Source organism: Oryctolagus cuniculus, chromosome 19, assembly GCF_964237555.1.
Source record: "Oryctolagus cuniculus chromosome 19, mOryCun1.1, whole genome shotgun sequence".
Lineage (NCBI taxonomy): Eukaryota > Metazoa > Chordata > Mammalia > Lagomorpha > Leporidae > Oryctolagus > Oryctolagus cuniculus.
Genome location: NC_091450.1, coordinates 3,738,300 through 3,757,791, shown reverse-complemented (window position 1 = coordinate 3,757,791; position 19,492 = coordinate 3,738,300). Strand labels below are relative to the sequence as shown.

Below are 19,492 nucleotides of genomic sequence, written 5' to 3'. Positions count from 1 at the left end.
TAAGCAAGCTCTGGGGAAGACACTACTGCAGGCTCCAGTCGCAGCTGCCAGAATCCTTTAACTACAAGTGAGTGTTGAACTACTCACCAGGCTTAGAATTGTGGTACCTGGTTTCCTTGTGTAAAGGGCCCCTGCATTTACAAGTTGCTGCCACTAGGTGGAGGTCATGGGCCAGTCCTTTTTGCACATTTCACAAATTCAACCTTCAGAAGCCTGTGGGATTCCTCAGGGCCCCAGGGATCATAGTGTGGGGATGGAAAGCACAGGCTCTGTGGGTGATAGGTTGCAAAGAGGCTCACTGCAAAATTACCTGCCATCTGTAACAGGGTCTGCTCACTAAGAGTGACTTATACTGTCAAACAGCTCACATGATGGAGTTAAAATGAATGAGTGCTAGTTTTTGTATGTTATTATAGTGCCATGCATGTACGTGTTTAAAACCCAGAAACCCCAGTACGTATTTCAGAATCTACACCCAGGAGCTGGAAGGATGCCTTCCAAACCCATGCAAAGGATAGCTTCTGTGGAGGGACACAGTAGGGTGGGACAGGGCAGGAGACAAAGGGTTTTCAGCCTTGTACATCAAGTACAGCAGAGACTGTTACATATTGCAGGTAATTTTGCAGTGATCTTCACACCTATCACGCATGGAGTCTGTGCTTTCCAGCCCCACACTCGGATCTGTATTTAATCAGACAAAAAAAAAAAAAAAAAAAAAAAAAAAAAAAAACACACACACACACACTGGATTTTCAGCGACATACTAGTTCCCAGTGTTAGAGAGTCCTCCTATGGAGGTGGGGCCCTCCTGAAGCCTCACACAGCCCAAAGGCCTGGCAGGTGCCTGGGAGCTGCTGTGAGCAAGCGGGTGAAGATTTTTGACTAGGTTTTTACATAAACATCCTAATGGTATTTTGTATGTTATTTTGCAGCCAATTTTCTTTTTTTTTAAGATTTATTTATTTATTTGACAGCGTTACATAAAGAGAGCAGTGGCAGAGAGAGAGGGTCTTCCATCCCATGGTTCACTCCCCAATTGGCCGCAGTGGCCGGAGCTATGCTGATACGGATCTGAAACTGGGAGCCAGCAGCTTCCTCTGGGTCTCTCACATGGGTGCAGGGGCCCAAGGACTTGAGCTATCTTTTACTGCTTTCCCAGGCCATAGCAGAGAGCTGGATTGGAAGTGGAACTGTTGGGTCTCAAACCAGTGCCCATATAGGATGCTGGCGCTTCAGGCCAGGTTGTTAACCTGATGCACCACAGTATCGGCCCCTATGCAGCCAATTTTCACGGTAAATGTATCTCTTGAATAATGTGTTCCAGAGTAGTCTAATTTAGAAAAATCTCATCAGTAAACACATTTTAATACTCCCACCTCCAAGGAGTACATTCATTTGTACTTTAAGGGTCTAATTGGATTCACGTAAATTGTCAGGTTGTTAAATCTAGATTAACCCACTGAGACCCCAGGAGCACCTGCCTGGAACTTGGAAGGGAATGGTTGGGAAATGCATGAGCTGCTAAGCCTTATGCTTCTGGGTTGTCTTAAACAGCCTAGAAAGTATGACTGTTGGAGGTGTGTCTTCTGCCCCAGGGTGGATGTTATTTTTAAGTAAAAAGTTTATTGGATAAAACTGTCTTTCTACTGATAATAGATGAAGCGTGATCACAGCAAGTGTTTACCTGGGCTTTGTCCTCAATAAAACACAATGCACATGGGGTGGAGTCTCTGAAATGACCAGTGCCTTTCCTTTCGAATGAATAATGGACTTTCCAGTGGTGCCTGGAGACAGGATCCAGAGAGGGGAGTGAGGAGTGGGAACATGGGCTGTGGCGGGAGAGGACAGGCCAGGTGGTGGAGTGGGCTGGGTTGCTCTGGGCACTAGCTGTCTCTGTCTCACTCCCAGGAGCTCACATCCAGTTCCTGAACTTCTCCACTGAGCCCAACCATGACTTCATGGAACTCCACAATGGCCCATACAAGACCAGTCACACCATGTACTTCCACAGTGACCACTCCCGGCTGGGATTCAAGCTAGAGTACCAGAGTAAGGACAGACATACTCCAGGCACCTTCCTAGCCCACATTCGTGTGGGCAGGGGAGATGGCAGGGAGGGGGCGGCAGGCCCAATGGTGGCTTCACGCTCTTGGCCGCATGTGTTACCCGCAGCCTCTTCTAGAGGGGCAGCCTCCAGGGTTCCACCCCGTGGCCGGCAGCTGTCACCGGGCAAGTGGCCGGCTGTCCCTTCTCACTGCCATGCCATCAACCACTCCCCCCAGGTTCAGCAGTGGAATTCATCCTTCTGGGCCCTTCCCTGGCCACAGAGCTCTTCCTGTGGCAGTGTCAGGGGCTCTCTGAGAGTCCTAGGAGCACCCACTAAGCCTGCCCCAGACAGGGCTTTCCTGGGTGAGGCTCAGCCACCCTCACTGCGGCTCTGCCTTGCCTGAGGGAAAACCCTGACAGGCCCCTCTCCTCAAAGCACATATTCCCTGGAAGGACCTCCGTTCTCCACCTCAGGCTTTCCCTGAGCCATGGGCCATCTGACGCCTGCGGCTGTGGAGCCCTGTGCCCAGCCTGTGTAACCCTGTGGGGCGGCCCCGAGTAGGTCCTCTGTCTCCCTTGGATGCTTCCCTGGTGCTGCTAAGGAGCCCTCTGTTCTAAGCCCTTCCCAGATTGTTCCACTGCTTCTTTGTCTTGTTTGTAGACATCCTTTCTAATGCAAAACATGTCCTTCTTAAAAATGAAAGCATTGCAAATGGGTTCTGAGTGAATCCTGAGTTGCCTCAGGCTGTATTAGCAAACCCCCAGGAGCTGGGGATGCTGATAAATAGCACAACTGTGCTTCTTCCCGCTCTGGGTATTGGGAAACCTGAGGTCAGGCAGAGTCCTTGTGTGTGTTTGGGGGCAGCGCTTGGTTCACAGGTAGCCCCTGTCAGTGTGTCCTCACTGACAGGAGGAGTAGAGTAGTTCTCTCTGGACTTTTTATTATTATTATTAATTGAAAGAACGCAAGACAGAGGAGGCAAAGAGAGAACTCCTGTGCTTGGGTTCACTCCCTAAATGTCCCCAACAGCTGAGTCTGAGCCCTGCTGAAGCCAGGAGCTCCATGTGGGGCTCGCAAGTGGGTGGCAGGGAAACTGGGCTCAGAAGCAGAGCCTGAACTCAAACCCAGGCACCACAGGGTGGGAGGTGGGTGTCCCAAGTGATGGCCTAGCCACTTCCTCCAGCACCCACACCCAGGCCTCCTGTATAAGGAAGCCAGTGCCACCCACCCTTAAAGAGCCCCTCCTCCAGACACCTCCATGTGAAGGAGGAGGCCTCAGTTACAGATTCTGGTGGGACAGAAACATCAGGCCATAGCGACTTCACGGGAAGACAGAGCCCTTGCGGAGATGCTAAATTCCAACAATGAAATACCTATCTTTTTTTTTGGAATTATTTTAAAAGATTTATTTATGGGCCGGGGCCGTGGTGCACTAGGTTAATCCTCCGCCTGCGGCACTGGCATCCCATGTGGATGCTGCTTCTAGTCCCGGTTGCTCCTCTTCCAATCCAGCTCTCTGCTGTGGCCCGTGAGGGCAGTGGAGGATGGCCCAAGTGCTTGGGCTCCTACACCCACATGGGAGACCAGAAAGAAGCACCTGGCTCCTGGCTTCAGATCAGTGCAGCTCCGGCCATTGCAGCCATTTGGAGAGTGAACCACGGAAGGAAGACCTTTCTCTCTCCCTTCACTGTCTGTAACTCTGCTTTTCAAATAAAATAAAAAATTTTTTTAAGATTTTTATTTATTTATTTGACAGGTAGAGTTACAGAGAGGAGAGAGAAAGAGGTCTTCCATCTGCTGGTTCATTCTCCAACTGGCCGCAACAGCCAGAGCTGTGCTGATTTGAAGCCAGGAGCTAGGAGCTTCTTCTGGGTCTCCCACATGAGTGCAAGGGCCCAAGCACTTTGGCCATCTTCTGCTTTCCCAGGCCATGGCAGAGAGCTGGATAGGAAGTGGAGCGGTCGGGAATCGAACTGCCACCCATATGGGATGCCAGCACTGCAGGCAGCAACTTTACCTGCTACACCACAGTGCTGCGCCCCCCCCCCCCCCGTTTTAAAGTGTGCGCTGTGTTTGAAATTCTCTCCACACCCACTGCAGCGTCTCCCTTCAGTACAAACCCACCTCATCTCCTGCAGGAGTCTCTCTTTGGGAAAGCTAAGGAGCCGCTGTCCTCAGGGTCATTTCTGCCCCCAGAGGCCCTGCCTCTCCCTGGGAACCCAGGCACCACATTGCTGATGTCACTGACGCTGTCCCCTCTCTCTCAAAAGCCTGGCATGTCTGCAGGCCACATCTGGTGCTGGTATGGGTCTCGCCTGTGCTGCTGTGCACCACATGTTCCTCAGGGAGGCATTCTTAAAGGCCCAGGCTGTCCTGGTCCAGTGATTCCTAGGGCAACAGGCTCCCTGCTTCCACTGCGGTGCCCACCACCCTCAGCCCTAACCCCCTGACAGAGCTGTGGCTCCCCTTGGACCCACCCATACCCATCGAGGCTTCCCCGTTCTTTAACATGCCCTGCCAGCTGGGTGACTTCACAGTGACACCTGCCAGGTTCTTGCCATAGAGCCTGCCCTGGGTGACAGCAAACAGAAACAGCACAGTTGCCTAGAAATGTGATCGTTTCTTTTTGTGGTGTTATTTCATCTGATAAAGGCATCTCCTGCTAGATGCCGCCATTTAGTCTCAGCTACTTCCATGAAGAATCTTTACTGTAAGCATGTTCCAGCTCCTTCTGCTGGTGGTTTTCTGTGCTGGATGCCTGCCAGGAAAGCTGTTCCTTGTCCTGTGGGCCCCGCCCTACAGCTCCATTGGTGGCCTCCCCCATTGGGGTGGCCTCGGCGATTTAACATCTGGGCATGTCCTTTTGAGTCAGGGCTGCACATTCTCATGGAAACAGATTTCTGGTTTCTCAGAGGGGCTGGCTGGAATGCCAGCTACACACTCCTGGTGGCCCAGCCACCCCTCTGAAAACTGTCTCCTCATCCCAGGTTCACCTGCTTTCCTCCCTGAGAGGTTCTGAGTTCTCAGAGTCCAAAAGCCCTGTACACCCCACTGCTGCTTTTGTTTGTGGCCTTGGCCCTAATGAAGGTTAAATGCAGCGACCAACACGGAGGACCCGAGTCCACTGCCTGGCCCCAGGAGCTGCTCCAGAAATAGCAGTGGTCAGTGGCTTCCCCGAGCTTCCTTTCCCCATGGAAATGCCAATGATGGGGCACCTCTGCTGAGCTCTCACCATGAGCAGCTGTTGTGCCAACAGTTGTGCAAGTGTTGCCCTGTGTATCCTCACAATAACCATGTAATAATTAAAAAAAAAAAAACAGGCACAGCAGTTAAATGACTCAGCCAGCGTCAACAGCTTTTAGTAAATGACCAAAGTCCTCCTGTGTCCAAGTCTCGGTGCTTCCCCACTGTGCCAGTCTCTGCAGCTCCTGCATTCTGGTCGCAAGAAGATACCTGGGGGAGGATAAAGCCACATTCTCTCCTATACTCTTCTAGCCTGTGAGCTTCAGGAGTTCCCAGACCCAGAGCCCTTCACCAGTGGCATCATAAGGGGAGCCGACTACAATGTGAGACAGTCTGTGACCTTCAAGTGCCTCCCAGGATATCAGCTAATGGGCCACACTATCCTCACATGTCAGCATGGCACCCACCAGAACTGGGACCACCCCCTGCCCAGGTGTGAAGGTATGTCCCTCGCTCACCCTTGGCGACTCTCCCTGGGTGGTCACACCATGCATCTGCCTGCTCCGGGGGTTCTCCAGTTGGTCCCATTCTCACGTGAGTGTGACCCAGTCTGGCCAGGGAGGGCGTCCTGGTGACAGAGCACTGGGCCAGCACCGTCAGAGACCTAGAGGGGTGTGATCCAGGGGCCCACCAACACAGCCCTTGGGAAGACCCGCCTGGACAGGCTAGATGTCCCCAGTTGAAAGGGAAGGCTCTACGTGAGAGTGAAGTAGGCGAGTGCTGGGCTGAGTCCTGGAGAGGTTGAGAGAATCCTGGCATCTTCCCAAGGGAAGAGGAGAATGTACCTTTTTCCTCACAGCTTTCTTGCTTCTCTGGTCACTGTCCTGTGTCCCATATGGGTCTGGAGCCAACAGGTGGATTCCAGGGAGCTGTTGGTGCTTTTTTGAGTCTTCTTCCTTAATCAGAACCTAGATGGAAGATGACACAGGGTCATGCTGCCTCTGCCCCGCCCTGCACACACCTCAACCCCGTAGGCCCAGCATTTTCCCAGAGGGGAAGCTGGGGGGGGCCCATACCCCAGAAAGAGGGCTCAACCCTGGAATCAGATTACTAGGCCTCCCCCTGCAGACCCCTGAAAGCCCTGAGCAACTGGGACCTCACTGATGGCTTCCTCACTCTGGGGAGCGCTCAGCAGGAACTCTCCGTGGGAAAGCAGCTCTGTGTGCAGCACTGGTTCTGGTGCTGGAGGTTAAACCTCCGCTAAATTTTCCAGACTTCCAGAACCACCCTGTGCTTGCGCAGTGGATCATTCCAGAGTTGCTAGCTGGTGGTGTGTCACTCCTTCCTTGCTCCTTGTGTGCTGTCTTCCAACACAGCTGGTGAGAGAAGGGAGCAGTCTGCTCTTCTCCTTCTAGAGGCTTCTTCCATTGGTTTCTTTGACACCAAAGTTGCTTTTCCAACCACTGTTCCACCTCTGCTGTCTTTTGTGGTCATCTCTTCCTTTGCCCTTTAAATGTTCTTTGGAGTTTCTTCCCTTCTCTTCTTTTCTCTCACCCACTTCCATGTCCCCCAAATGCCATCTTGATCTACAGTCCCTGGGCTGAGACTCCTGCCTGCATGAGGGGACTGGAGAAAGGTCACAGAAAATGGAATCAAAAGCCTAGCTTACTTTGGTGCCAGAGCATGTAAAAATGCGTGCAGTTAAGGATCTTCTAAACGTTCTCAGGAAATGCATCTCCTGAAAACACTGGGCATGCCTCTCAGAATCTCTTTTCACCAAAGTCAGCTTACCTTTCAGTGCCATTTTCCATGAACTTTTCCAAGTGCCCTTGTCCGTGCAATGCTTCCTAAATACTTCCACTCCCTTCAGAGGCGTCTAGCGTGTCTGTATATTCAGAATGGACCTTCTCATCTCGGCCTCTGCTAAGCTGAAATGCCTGTCTAGTGATGAGGACTCTGGCCACTCGCCCCTTCATTTGAGTGCCCTCCCGTTTGCTCTCTCCCATATTCACCAAGTGCTGCTTTCTGCATCCCAAGTGTCTTTCAAGTGTGTACGCTTCTTTCTCTCCACTGCCTGTACCTTATCCTAGGCCACCAACGGTCTGACTTATCTCTGCTGCTGGCTTCCTCGATGGGCCAGCTTCAGTCAACCCAGTCTTAGGTTCCTCAGTGCTGGCTTCTCAATGCAGGGAGAGCAAGCCTTCAAAACCACCAATGTGGACTCCATTCCCCCACTCAGAGGTCAGCCAAGGCAGCCCCTTACTGCTTGGAGTAAATTCTAGACCCTTGGGGCAGCACACTGTGTGTCTCAGGACCTGGTGCCTACCTACCTCTCGTGTCTGCTCTTACAGACCCTGTGCCCTACCTAAGCTGAGATGCCTTCCATTTCCCCAGTACACCAGGGCATCTTGCCTCTGGTTCTTGGCACCTGCTGCTCCTTCCTTTTATAAAAACCCACTCTGCTACCTTGCCCACTTAGGCCCTTGCCATCCTTGGGGCTGTGTCTAGATGTGAGCACTCCCGGGGACTCTTCCCTACCCTCACACACAGGAGAGCCCCCTCCAGAAGCCCTAGGACATTGCGCACCAATGACCTGGCTCACCTTGCATTGTACTGCTGCTGGGCGCATGGCTTGGTGGCAGTGAGCTGTGAGTGCCGTGAGAAAAACTAGAGCCTCCTGCTCCCCACTGTCTCTCCAAGCTGTGCCTGGCCCTGTGTGGACACTCAGCACATGTGTGTGTGTGTGTGTGTGTGTGTGTGTGTGTGTGTGATCGGGAAGCAGGTCCATGGCACCACACCTAGGAACCCTATTCTCTGCATTTTGCATGGAGGCAGCTGGGGTTCTTTCTGCTCCGTCCCATCTGCCCCACCCTGGGTGTCAGCCAAAGGCGCTCCTGACTCTGGACCAAGGAACTTGGAGATTTTCTTTCCCAGCATCCCTGCTTATCCTCTCCCTGGTGAGTGCGTCTCAACACCATGGGGCTTTCAAGGCCTCTGCATCCCCCTGCCTAAAGCTCCATCAGAGTGAGCCAAAAAGTGGGTGTTGCCTTAGAGGAGCAGGAAGATAAGGAGAGGCAGCCGTGTCTATGTGGCAACTGCAGGGCTGGGCATTCTGTGAACGTCCCTTACCTCATGGCCACCATGGTCCTCTTAGGCCCATTTTCCCAGCTAATCCTGGGCATGTGCGCAATGGGGAGACACTGAGAGAAGTACCCATGCCGGCTCCATCCACACACCCACTGCTGCCTTCCCTGGCCATTTTCTGTTTCCTCACCATTTTGCAGGTGAGGAAACAGAAACTGAGAGAGACTGAAGCACTTGTGGGCATCATCAGGTGAATAGGTGGCTCTGCTCTAATTTGGCCCTGTCACCTCTCCACAGAAACCCTCAGCTCAAAGTCAAATCCACCCCAGAAAGAGCAGATCAAAGAGAAATTTTTCTTTCCAAAATCTCTTCCTAGTACTGCAGCCTTGGCCCTGACATCTGCTGGTTCCCATCCTGGAAAGCAGAGGGGAAAGCTTGAGCCGGGTGCTTCCTTCTTAGGTCTCTTCCATGACAGGGAGAGAGGGAGGTGGAGGGAGGGGCAGGCCCACAGGGCACCTGACAGGTGAGGACTCCCCACCTCCCCAGCAGGTTGCTTTGTGCAGGCAGCTGGGATTCTGTGGGAAGGTCCAGCGCACTCTGGGCACTCAGTGCGTGCTGTGTTCCCTCTCCACAGTTCCCTGAGGCAGGAACGTCACCTCCTTCAGTGCTACTGTGTACTCCCCTGGAGACCCCCCCCCCAGCCATACGCCAGCTCCCAGGACTGTGTCTGGCTGATCCCCGTGCCCATCGGTCATGGCGTCCTCCTCAACCTCAGCCTGCTGCAGACAGCCTTCTGGAGACTTCATCACCATCTGGTAAGGCCAGGAGCTATGCGGCCAGCCCATGAGAAAGGAGCAAACAAATACTGGACTAATTTTTTTAAAGATGTATTTATTTATTTGAAAGGCAGAGGTACAGACAGAGAGAGGAAGAGATAGACAGAGAAATCTTCCATCTGATGGTTCACTCCGCAAGTTACCACAACTGCCCAGGGCTGGGACAGGCAGAAGCCAGGAGCCAGGAGCTTCCTCCAGATCTCCCATGTGGGTGCAGGGACCTTAGTACTTAAGCCATCCTCTGATGCTTTCCCTCTGGGATGCCAGTACTGCAGATGGCAACTTTAACAATCATGCCACAGCTCCAGCCCACTGGACAAACTTTTCAAGAATGTTGATCAGAAGGGATGTCAAGTTACAACTTCAGAGCCAGCATGTGATACAGCAGGCTAAGTCATCACTTGCAAATACCAGCATCCCATATCAGATTGCCAAGTTGAGTCCCAGCTGCTCTGTTTCCAATGCAGCTCCCTGCTAATGTACCTGAGAAAGCAGTGGAACATGGCCCAAGTATTTGAGCCCCTGCCACCCATGGGGGAGACCTGGATAGAGTTCCTTGCTCCAGGCTTCAGTCTGGTCCAACCCTAGCTATTGCAGCCATATGGGGAGTGAATCATTGGATTGAAGATCTCTGTGTGTGTGTGTCTCCCTCCCTCTCTCTTTCCCTGCCACCCTGCCTTCCAAATAAATAAATAAATAAATAAATCTTTAAAAAAATTATAATCTGCCCAAGATGCCCCTGTTCATAGTCCAGCTCTTCCCACGGGGCCCCCTGCTTGCAAGGCCAGCTCAAACTCAGAGGTCCATCTGAACAGGTGGAAAGAATCCTGCGTGGCTCCCAGGGCAGAGCCAGCAGATGACGCTGAGGGGAGCCTGGGAGGAGAGGGACCTCTTCTGCCTCAGAGACCAGGCCTTTCTGCAAAGCCACCTGGGTGCTCCTTTCTCTGATGCAGGCAGAGAAGGCCAGGGCTGCCCTCACAACTGGTGCCCCAGAGCCAGTGACCAGCCCTGTCACTAACAGCCCAAGAGGATTAATAGATGAGGGTGGTATTACTGCAGACTTCAGTTCCCTCATAGAGAAAAGGGAACCTTAAAGTGTCTCTCAGGGGGAACCCAGGGTGAATTCATGTAAAAGAGAAATACAATGGTACTTTCAAAAGTTTGTAGAAAATGTGATTAAAAGATAAGCTTATTTTGGTATAAAAATTGTGAAATACATGCATGGTTTTATGTGTGTGTGTGTGTGTATGTATATACACACATATAAAAATGCAATTTCCATGAACTTTTCAAAGACCTCTGAAATGCATGGATTTCAGAATTTGGGGCTCCAGAATAAGCTTACCATTGGGTTCCCTTTCCCACCTACTTTTTTTTTTTTTGACAGGCAGAGTGGACAGTGAGAGAGAGAGACAGAGAGAAAGGTCTTCCTTTTGCCGTTGGTTCACCCTCCAATGGCTGCCGCGGCCGGCGCGCTGCGGCCGGCGCACCGCGCTGATCCGATGGCAGGAGCCAGGAGCCAGGTGCTTTTCCTGGTCTCCCATGGGGTGCAGGGCCCAAGCACCTGGGCCATCCTCCACTGCACCCCCTGGCCACAGCAGAGGGCTGGCCTGGAAGAGGGGCAACCGGGACAGAATCCGGCGCCCCGACCGGGACTAGAACCCGGTGTGCCGGCGCCGCTAGGCGGAGGATTAGCCTATTGAGCCGCAGCGCCGGCCCTACTTTTGTTTTAAATATTTATTTGTTATTGGAAAGGCAGAGTGACATGGAGAGAGAGGGAAACACAGAGAGAAGACAAGATCTTCCATGCTCTGGTTCACTCTCCAAATGGCCTTGACAGCTAGGGCTGGGCCAGGTTCAAGTCAGGAGCCAGGAAATCCATCCAGATCCCCCACATGGATGGCAGAGGCCCAGGCACCTGGACCATCTTCTGCTGTCCACTTCTTTCCCAGATGAGTTAACAGGGAGCTGGATTGGAAGAACAGCCAGGTTTCAAACTGGCACTCCTATGGGATTCTGGCATCACAGGCAGCAGCTTAACCTGCTGCACCACAGTGCTAGCCCTTGGGTAGCAGCTCAGTGCATTTCACTAGGCTGGTTGCTAAAATCAGACCTGAAGGCTGCTGAGGATCTGCCCTCTCCTTGATGTCCAAAGACTGATATGTTTAGGAGTCATGGATCAGTTGTAGTTACAGGATGCCTGCTATGTAGAAAGAGGTTTGATGACATCGTGCACCAAGTAGTACTTAAAGAATCAGAACACAGTGGACTTGTGTAAGTAGCTATGCATCTAGCATGTTGACCAAGTGTACATTTTTTGAAGATTTTATTTATTTATTTGAGAGGCAGAGTTACAGACAGAGGGAGAGACAGAAAGTTTCTCTGTCTGCTGGTTCAGACAGCCCAGGGCTGCACCCATCTGAAGCCAGGTGCTTCTTCCTAGCCTCCCACATGGGTGCGACGGCCCAAGCACTTGGGCCATCTTCTACTGCTTTCCCAGGCCATAGCAGAGAGCTGGATTGGAAGAGGAGCAGCTGGGACTAGAACAGGCACCCATATGGGATGCTGGTGCCACAGGTGGAGGCTTAGCCTACTACGCCACAGTGCCAGCCCCCCACCAAGCATATCTTTTTTTTTTAATTTTTTTGACAGGCAGAATGGACAGTGAGAGAGAGAGACAGAGAGAAGGGTCTTCCTTTGCAGTTACTTCACCCTCCAATGGCCAATGGCTGCCGCAGCCAGCACACTGCAGCCGGCACACCGTGCTGATCTGATCGCAGGAGCCAGGTACTTATCCTGGTCTCCCATGGGGTGCAGGGCCCAAGTACTCGGGCCATCCTCCACTGCACTCCCAGGCCACAGCAGAGAGCTGGCCTGGAAGAGGGGCAACCAGGACAGAATCCGGTGCCCCGACTGGGACTAGAACCCAGTGTGCTGGTGCCACAAGGTGGAGGATTAGCCTAGTGAGCCGCGGCGCCGGCCCCCAGAAACCTGGTATTTCTTTTAAAACACTTTTTTTCTGCCACAAACAATTTATATAAAATGTTATACTCCTGTGCATTTGGTATATACATGCATGTGATAAAATATATGCCACATGTTCCCAAAACATTTTGAATATAATAGCTAAATGTACTCAAGAAGTTCAGAACATCCTTAAAATGTCCAAGAGAGTCAAAAGGAAAATTGAAGAATTTCCCAAGATCAAACATAAATCAACAGAGAGAGGAGAAATCAAACTAAGAGACACGTGCTACCCTAGGGACAGTGGCTGAACACTTAACTTTCCTTCTGGCCAACTGGATTAAGCAAGGAAATATGAAAACTGGAGCCTTTCCAAGGATCAAAGTATACCAAATATGAAAACCAAATTGGAAGTAATGGAGCATACACAGAAATAAGCCACAAGAAGGAAAGTTCACAGAAATTATATATCAGAATTATGTTTCATATATTTAAATAATTAAACAGAAAATGAAAATAATTGAACTAGTGTTGAGGATTAGAAATAGTAAAATGAAGGAACCGCAAATTTGATTAGCCAAATTTATAAAAGAACCAAATGAAATGTAAACATTTGAAAAAATGTAATAAAGTAAGCAAAATAAAGTAAACACAGAATTTAGACATTCAGCTGAGGTGATGAGAGTGATTAACTGGAAGATCAAGCTGCCAAATTATATCACAGGGTGATATTGCAGTAGAAAATATAAATTTGATTATATATAGGGTGAAACTAGAATGATAATGAATAAAACAAATTTATTTGTATCTTTAGATTTAGAAAATTGATACAATTATGAGACATATTAACCCAATAAAATAATTTATAAATGCCAAACATAGCAATCAGACATAAGACATTGATTTAGCATTTCATTGCCTTAAAATAGAGATAAATAAATAGAAGCATTCAAACAGAAATAAATGTTAAACTGCATAACCAGGTAGAAGCAAAATTGGATAATAGAAAAAAAGAAGCTAGTGTCGCAGCTCACTAGGCTAATCCTGCGCCTTGCGGCGCCAGCACACCGAGTTCTAGATGCGGTCGGGACACTGGATTCTGTCCTGGTTGCCCCTCTTCCAGGCCAGCTCTCTGCTATGGCCAGGGAGTGCAGTGGAGGATGGCCCAAGTGCTTGGGTCCTGCACCCCATGGAAGACCAGGAGAAGCAGCTGGCTCCTGCCATCGGATCAGCGTGGTGCACTGGCCGCAGTGCGCTGGCCGTGGCGGCCATTGGAGGGTGAACCAATGGCAAAAGGAAGACCTTTCTCTCTGTCTCTCTCTCACTATCCACGCTGCCTGTCAAAAAAAAAAATACAACCTAAAAAAGTGACAGAACAATCAACACAGCCCTTGTATAATCCAAGAATGAGAGATACTAAAAATTATCATTGCAGACAAAAATGGATATCCAGGTTACATTTTAATACTTACCTATTTTTAATTAAAAAGTAAAATAAAAATATTTTTAGAAGTCATGAAAGATTTGATTGCCATCAGATAAGTCTAAAGCGTTCACTTTAAGAAGAAAGAAAAGTTTTCCTGTATGATTTTCTGAAGTCAAAATGAAAAAACAAGAAACTTGTAAATGTATGGAAATCTTAAATCATGCTAGATGTTGAATTAAAGAAATGTAAATTCTGGACAAAATATGAATCAAAGCATTTAGAAATAAGAAAAGTATAATTCTATGCAACTGAATTAATCAGATAGGAACCTGATGTAGCAGAATAATTTATATGTTCTCAGATGCAGCTATTGCAAGACATTGTTAAAATTATTTATTTTTATTTAATGTCAGAGAGAAGAGAGATGATAGATAGATAGATGGTAAATATATAGATAATCATAAGTTTGCTGGTTCATTGCTGATGTGCACAGCCAGGGTTAGTAGGCCAGGCCAAAACCAGGATCCTAGATCTCCAGATATCACTCTCATATGGGTGACAGGAACCCAAGTACTTGAGCAAGCATGTGCTACCACTCAGCGTGTGCACTAACAAAAAGCTGGATCAGAAACAGAGGCAGAATTTGAACCTGGGTACTCCAGTATGGGATGTGGGCATCCCAAGTGGTACCTTAACTGCTAAACAGCATGCCCAATGAAAGACAAACATTTTGTCATCAACTTGTTAAAACAAAAAGCTTTTCTAAGGTATATTGTGCAAAACGTTGAGTATCCTCTTATCAGAACTGATAAGCACCAATGGACTAACTGTGGCATAGACATGGACCACAACACTCTGGACACCCAAGATAACTGAGTCATATGTCCACAGTATCAGGGAGGAGAATGAGATGATGAAATCCACCCAGTACATGACCACAAAGTCACCAGCAGCAGGATGGTCTGGGTGGCCCTTTTCTTTGGGGAGGATCTTGGGGAGAGGCTGGTGCTGTGAAGGTGCTGGGACCTCCTCTGATGCCTGAGTAAGAGGATCACCATGTATGCACTTGAGAGCAGCATGACTCCTACCAGGAAGACGTTGCTGGATGTGGTCAGTGTGAACATCAAGGCCATGATGCCATGCTTTATGGGGTAAAATGAGCAGTATTTAGTGATAGCCATCAGATTGGTCTGGGTCACATTGGAAGATGCCACTGTGTGGAAGAGTGTGCTGGTATTGAAAGACAAACAGATTAACTATATGAAAAAGAATAAAGAGAAGATAAAATGTGTGCATTTATATTTAAATTATGCCAACCAGGAGGTGCCAAGACTGTTGGTGATGGCCTAGATGATGCTCATAAGGCAAGTGGCCCTTCATCACCCTGTTTACATTGAACAGAGTCTTATACTTGAAGTCAGTCCATATATTCAATGACTCAAACAGGTCAGGAGAGTGCAAAAACAGCATATTAATGAGCAAAGCAATGTGGACTAAGGCCAGGTGACAGCTGGTCAGGTCAGTAGGCTTAGGCCGCCTATCCAGCAGGATGATGGAGATGTGAGAGAGGAAGAGGAAGGTGTTGGTTGAGATTCCAATGCAAGCTTGATAAAGAATGCATTTATAAACAGAAATGTAAGCAGACATTGGGCTCATCTTAATGTCAGGGAAAAAACACATGCATGTCTGAAAAGCAAGCAAAACAAAAACAGTATATCTCATGTCATCAGATGGCTTTATAAAGCCACCAGAAATTTGCCTTCTAAATTCCTATCTTCACAATGGTCCTGGATCTCTCATAGTTTCAGTTTCCATTCCAGACATTTCTTTTGTGAATTCTCTTCTATTCAGAAGGATATTGTCAAAGTCCAGCTTTCAAGCCTCAAGAGGAAAACATCAAATTTCTTCACTTTTGTGATACACATGAGATCGCACAGCAGTCATCACATCGTGACATTTTCATTGCCAAATTACTTAAAGCAGGGACACTCTACTGAGCTTTGAGGAATTCTTAGATCCTCAGTAGTTAAAATGATTCCTTCAAGTCTTATTTAAAATAGATCCAATGTTAATTTTTTTTTCATTATTTAACTTGCTGTTGACTCAGATGTAGGCATAACTATCCTCTCTAATTTAATCTAGGGTGTCATTCTATTTCATGCTGCTATAATAGAATTTATAAATTTTTAAACATTTAGCCATTTATTTGAAAGATAAAGGTACAGAGGCACAGGGAGAGAGAGAGACAGAAAGAGAAAGAGAGAGAAAGAGAGAGAGAGAGAGAGAGAGAAAGGCTCACTCCCCAAAGGACTGCAAAAACCAGAGCTGGACCGATCCAAAGGCAGGAACCAGGAGCTTCTTCCAGGTCTCCCACATGGGTGCAGGGGCACAAGAACTTGGGTCATCTTCCACTGTTCTCCCAGGCCATAGCAGAGAGCTGGATCAGAAGTGGAGCAGCAGGGACTCAAACCAGCACACATAAGAGATGCCAGCACTGCAAGTGGTGACTTTATCAGCCCCAAATTTATAAACTTTTAAATACAGAAATTTTCCTCACTGTCCAAGATCCAGGAACAGCTATGTAATGAGTGCCTTCTTTATTCATTGTCCCACAGAAAAGCTGAAGGAGCAAGAGAGTAAAGAAGACTAATGTGCCTTTTTATAATGGCACTAATCACACCCACGAAGGTGGAGCTCTCATGCCTAATCACTTCCTAAAATTATAATTAAATTTCAACATGAATTTCAGAGAAAACATTTAACTTATAGCAAGGGATTGGAACACTTTAGCTGTGTATTGATGAGAAAAAAAACCAGAAAATTGCATCCTCTCCCTTTTTATGAGGGTGATGATTATTTGATTATGTTATCAAGGCTGCTTATGATAGGCCCATCAATATAAATATGTAAGTTAATACAGAAACATTGAGATCTTTTGTTCTTGGCTCACATTTAGGCATTTCCTTTGAGTTTAAAACATATACAATGATAATTAAAATGCATGTGTGGGCCGGCGCTGCAGCTCACTAGGCTAATCCTCTGCCTGCGGTGACAGCACCCCGGGTTCTAGTCCTGATTGGGGTGCCGGATTCTGTCCCGGTTGCTCCTCTTCCAGTCCAGCTCTCTGCTGTGGCCCAGGATTGCAGTGGAGGATGGCCCAGGTCCTTGGGCCCTGCACCCGCATGGGAGACCAGGAGAAGCACCTGGCTCCTGGCTTCAGATTGGTGCAGCACGCTGGCTGCAATGCACTGGCTGTAGCGGCCACTTGTGGGGTGAACCAATGGAAAAAAGAAGACCTTTCTCTCTCTCTCACTGTCTAATTCTGCCTGTGGAAAAAAAATGCATGTGTATAAAATGGAGAAACTGGGGCCAGTACAGTGACATGGTGGGTAAAGTCAGCATGTGCAGTGCCAGTATCCCATATGGCACCAGTTCATGTCTCAGCTGCTACACTTCTGATCCAGTTCTCTGTTATGGCCTGGGAAAGCAGTAAAGGATGGCCCAAATGCTTGGGCACCTGCACCCTCGTGGGAGGACCCAGAGGAAGCTCCTGGCTCCTGGCTTTGGATCAGCACAGCTCCGGCCATTGAAGCCATTTGGGGAGTGAAACAGTGGGTGGAAGAACTCTCTCTCTCTCCCCCTCTCCCCCTCTCTCCCTCTCTCCCTCTCTCCCTCTCTTCCTCTCTCCTTCTCTCCTTTTCCTCTCTCTGTGTAACTCTGACTTGAAAATAAATAAATAAATCTTTAAAAAAAAGAAATTTAATTATAATTTTAGGCAGTGATTAGGCATGAGAGTCCACCTTTGTAGATGGGATTAGTGCCATTATAAACAGGCACATTAGCCCCCTTACTCTCTTGCTCCTTCACCTTTTACTGTGGGATGATGAACAAAGAAGGCACCCATCACATAGCTGTTCTTCAATCTTGGACAGTGAGGAAAATTTCTGTCATTTAAAAATTTATAAATTCGTGCCTGGCACTGTGGCTTAGTGGGTACAGCCACACCTGCAGTGCTGTCATCTCTATCGGTCCCGGTTTGAGTTGTGGCTGCTCCACTTTCTATCCAGCTCTCAGCAATAGCCTGGGGAAGCAGTCAAAGATAGTCTAAGTTCTTAGGCCTCTGCACCCACGTGGGAAACCTGGAAGCTCCTGGCTTCAGATTGGTCCAGCTCCAGCTGTTGCAGCCCTTAGGGAAGTTAACCAGCAGATGGAAGGCCTCTCTCTCTCTCTCTGTGCCTCTGTCTTTCAAATAAATAAACCTCTAAAATGTATAAATCATATTTAGTCCATATGAAATGAACAGAGATACCCTAGATAAAATTAATTAGAGAAGATAGTTATGCCTGAATCTGAGGCAATAGTATGCAAAAAATGGAAAAAATTCACATTGGATCTATCTGAAATAAGAGTTGAAGTGAATTATTTAACTGCTGAGGATCTAAGCATTCTTCAAAGCCTGGGAAAGTGTCCCTGTTTCAAGTAAATTAGCAATGAAAGTGTCGCCATGTCATAATTGCTGTGCAGTCTCATGTGTTCTCACAAAAGTGAAGAAATTATGATGTTTTCCTCTTGAGGCTTGAAAGCAGGACGTTGACAATATACTCCTGAATATAAGAGAATTCACAAAAGAAATTTCTGGGATGGAAACTGAAACTGTGAGAGATCCAGGACCATTGTGAAGATAGGAATTTAAAAGGCAAATTTCTGGTAAGCAGAATAATGTCATCTGTTTTTGTTTGCTTGCTTTTCAGACATGCATGTGTTTTTTCCCTGACATTAAGATGAGCCCAATGTCTGCTTACATTGCTGTTTATAAATGCATTCTTTATCAAGCTTGCATTGGAATCTCAACCAACACCTTCCTCTTCCTCTCTCACATCTCCATCATCCTGCTGGATAGGCGGCCTAAGCCTACTGACCTGACCAGCTGTCACCTGGCCTTAGTCCACATTGCTTTGCTCATTAATATGCTGTTTTTGCACTCTCCTGACCTGTTTGAGTCATTGAATATATGGACTGAATTCAAGTGTAAGGCTTTGTTCGACGTAAACAGGGTGATGAGGGGCCTCTCCATCTGCACCACCTGCCTCATGAGCATCATCTAGGCCATCATCATCAGTCCTAGCACCTCCTGGTTGGCACAGTTTAAGTATAAATACATGCATTTCATATTCTATTTATTCTTCCTCATATGTCTGGTATGTTTGTTTTTCAGTACTAGCACACTCTTCCACACAATGGCATCTTCCAATGTGACCCAGATCAATCTGATGGCTATCACTAAATACTGGTCATGTACTGAGTGGACTTTATCATCCCATCCACCTCCCTCATAATGTGGACATGTGATTCAGTCATCGTGGGTGTCCAGAGTGTTGTGGTCCATGTCTATGCCACTACGAGTACAGAACACCTTGTTATTTAGACAAGGTCATAGTCAAAGTGGAAGTTCTCCCCTCCCTTCAGAGAAAGGCACCTCCTTTGATGGCCCGTTCTTTCCACTGGGATCTCACTCACAGAGAACTTTCATTTAGGTCCTTTTTTGCCACAGTGTCTTGGCTTTCCATGCCTAAAATACTCTCATGGGCTTTTCAGCCAGTTCTGAATACCTTAAGGGCTGATTCTGAGGCCAGAGTGCTGTTTAGGACATCTGCCATTCTATGAGTCTGCTGTGTATCCCACTTCCCGTGTTAGATCGTTCTATCCCTTTTTTATTCTATCAGTTAGTATTAGCAGACACTAGTCTTGTTTGTGTGATCCCTTTGACTCTTAGTCCTATCATTATGATCAATTGTGAACTGAAACTGATCACTTTGGCTAGTTAGATGGCATTGGTACATGCCACCTTGATGGGATTGAATTGGAATCCCCTGGCACATATCTAACTCTACCATTTGGGCCAAGTCCTATTGAGCATGTCCCAAATTGTATATCTCCTCCCTCTCTTATTAC

The 19,492-nt window shown here is 48.1% G+C and overlaps 1 protein-coding gene and 2 pseudogenes across 1 annotated transcript; 2 read left to right on the top strand and 1 right to left on the bottom strand.

Annotated features, from left to right (window-relative positions):
* Positions 1–728: 728 nt before the first annotated feature.
* LOC138846907 (CUB and sushi domain-containing protein 2-like) lies at positions 729–10,283 on the top strand. Its single transcript, XM_070063923.1, has 3 exons — positions 729–2,049; positions 5,543–5,731; positions 8,949–10,283. The coding sequence occupies exons 1-3, from the start codon at positions 1,959–1,961 to the stop codon at positions 8,954–8,956; spliced, it is 288 nt and encodes a 95-aa protein (XP_069920024.1). The 5' UTR covers positions 729–1,958; the 3' UTR covers positions 8,957–10,283.
* ORYCUNV1R-PS1569 (vomeronasal 1 receptor oryCunV1R-ps1569 pseudogene) lies at positions 14,303–15,187 on the bottom strand (annotated as a pseudogene).
* ORYCUNV1R-PS1562 (vomeronasal 1 receptor oryCunV1R-ps1562 pseudogene) lies at positions 18,331–18,956 on the top strand (annotated as a pseudogene).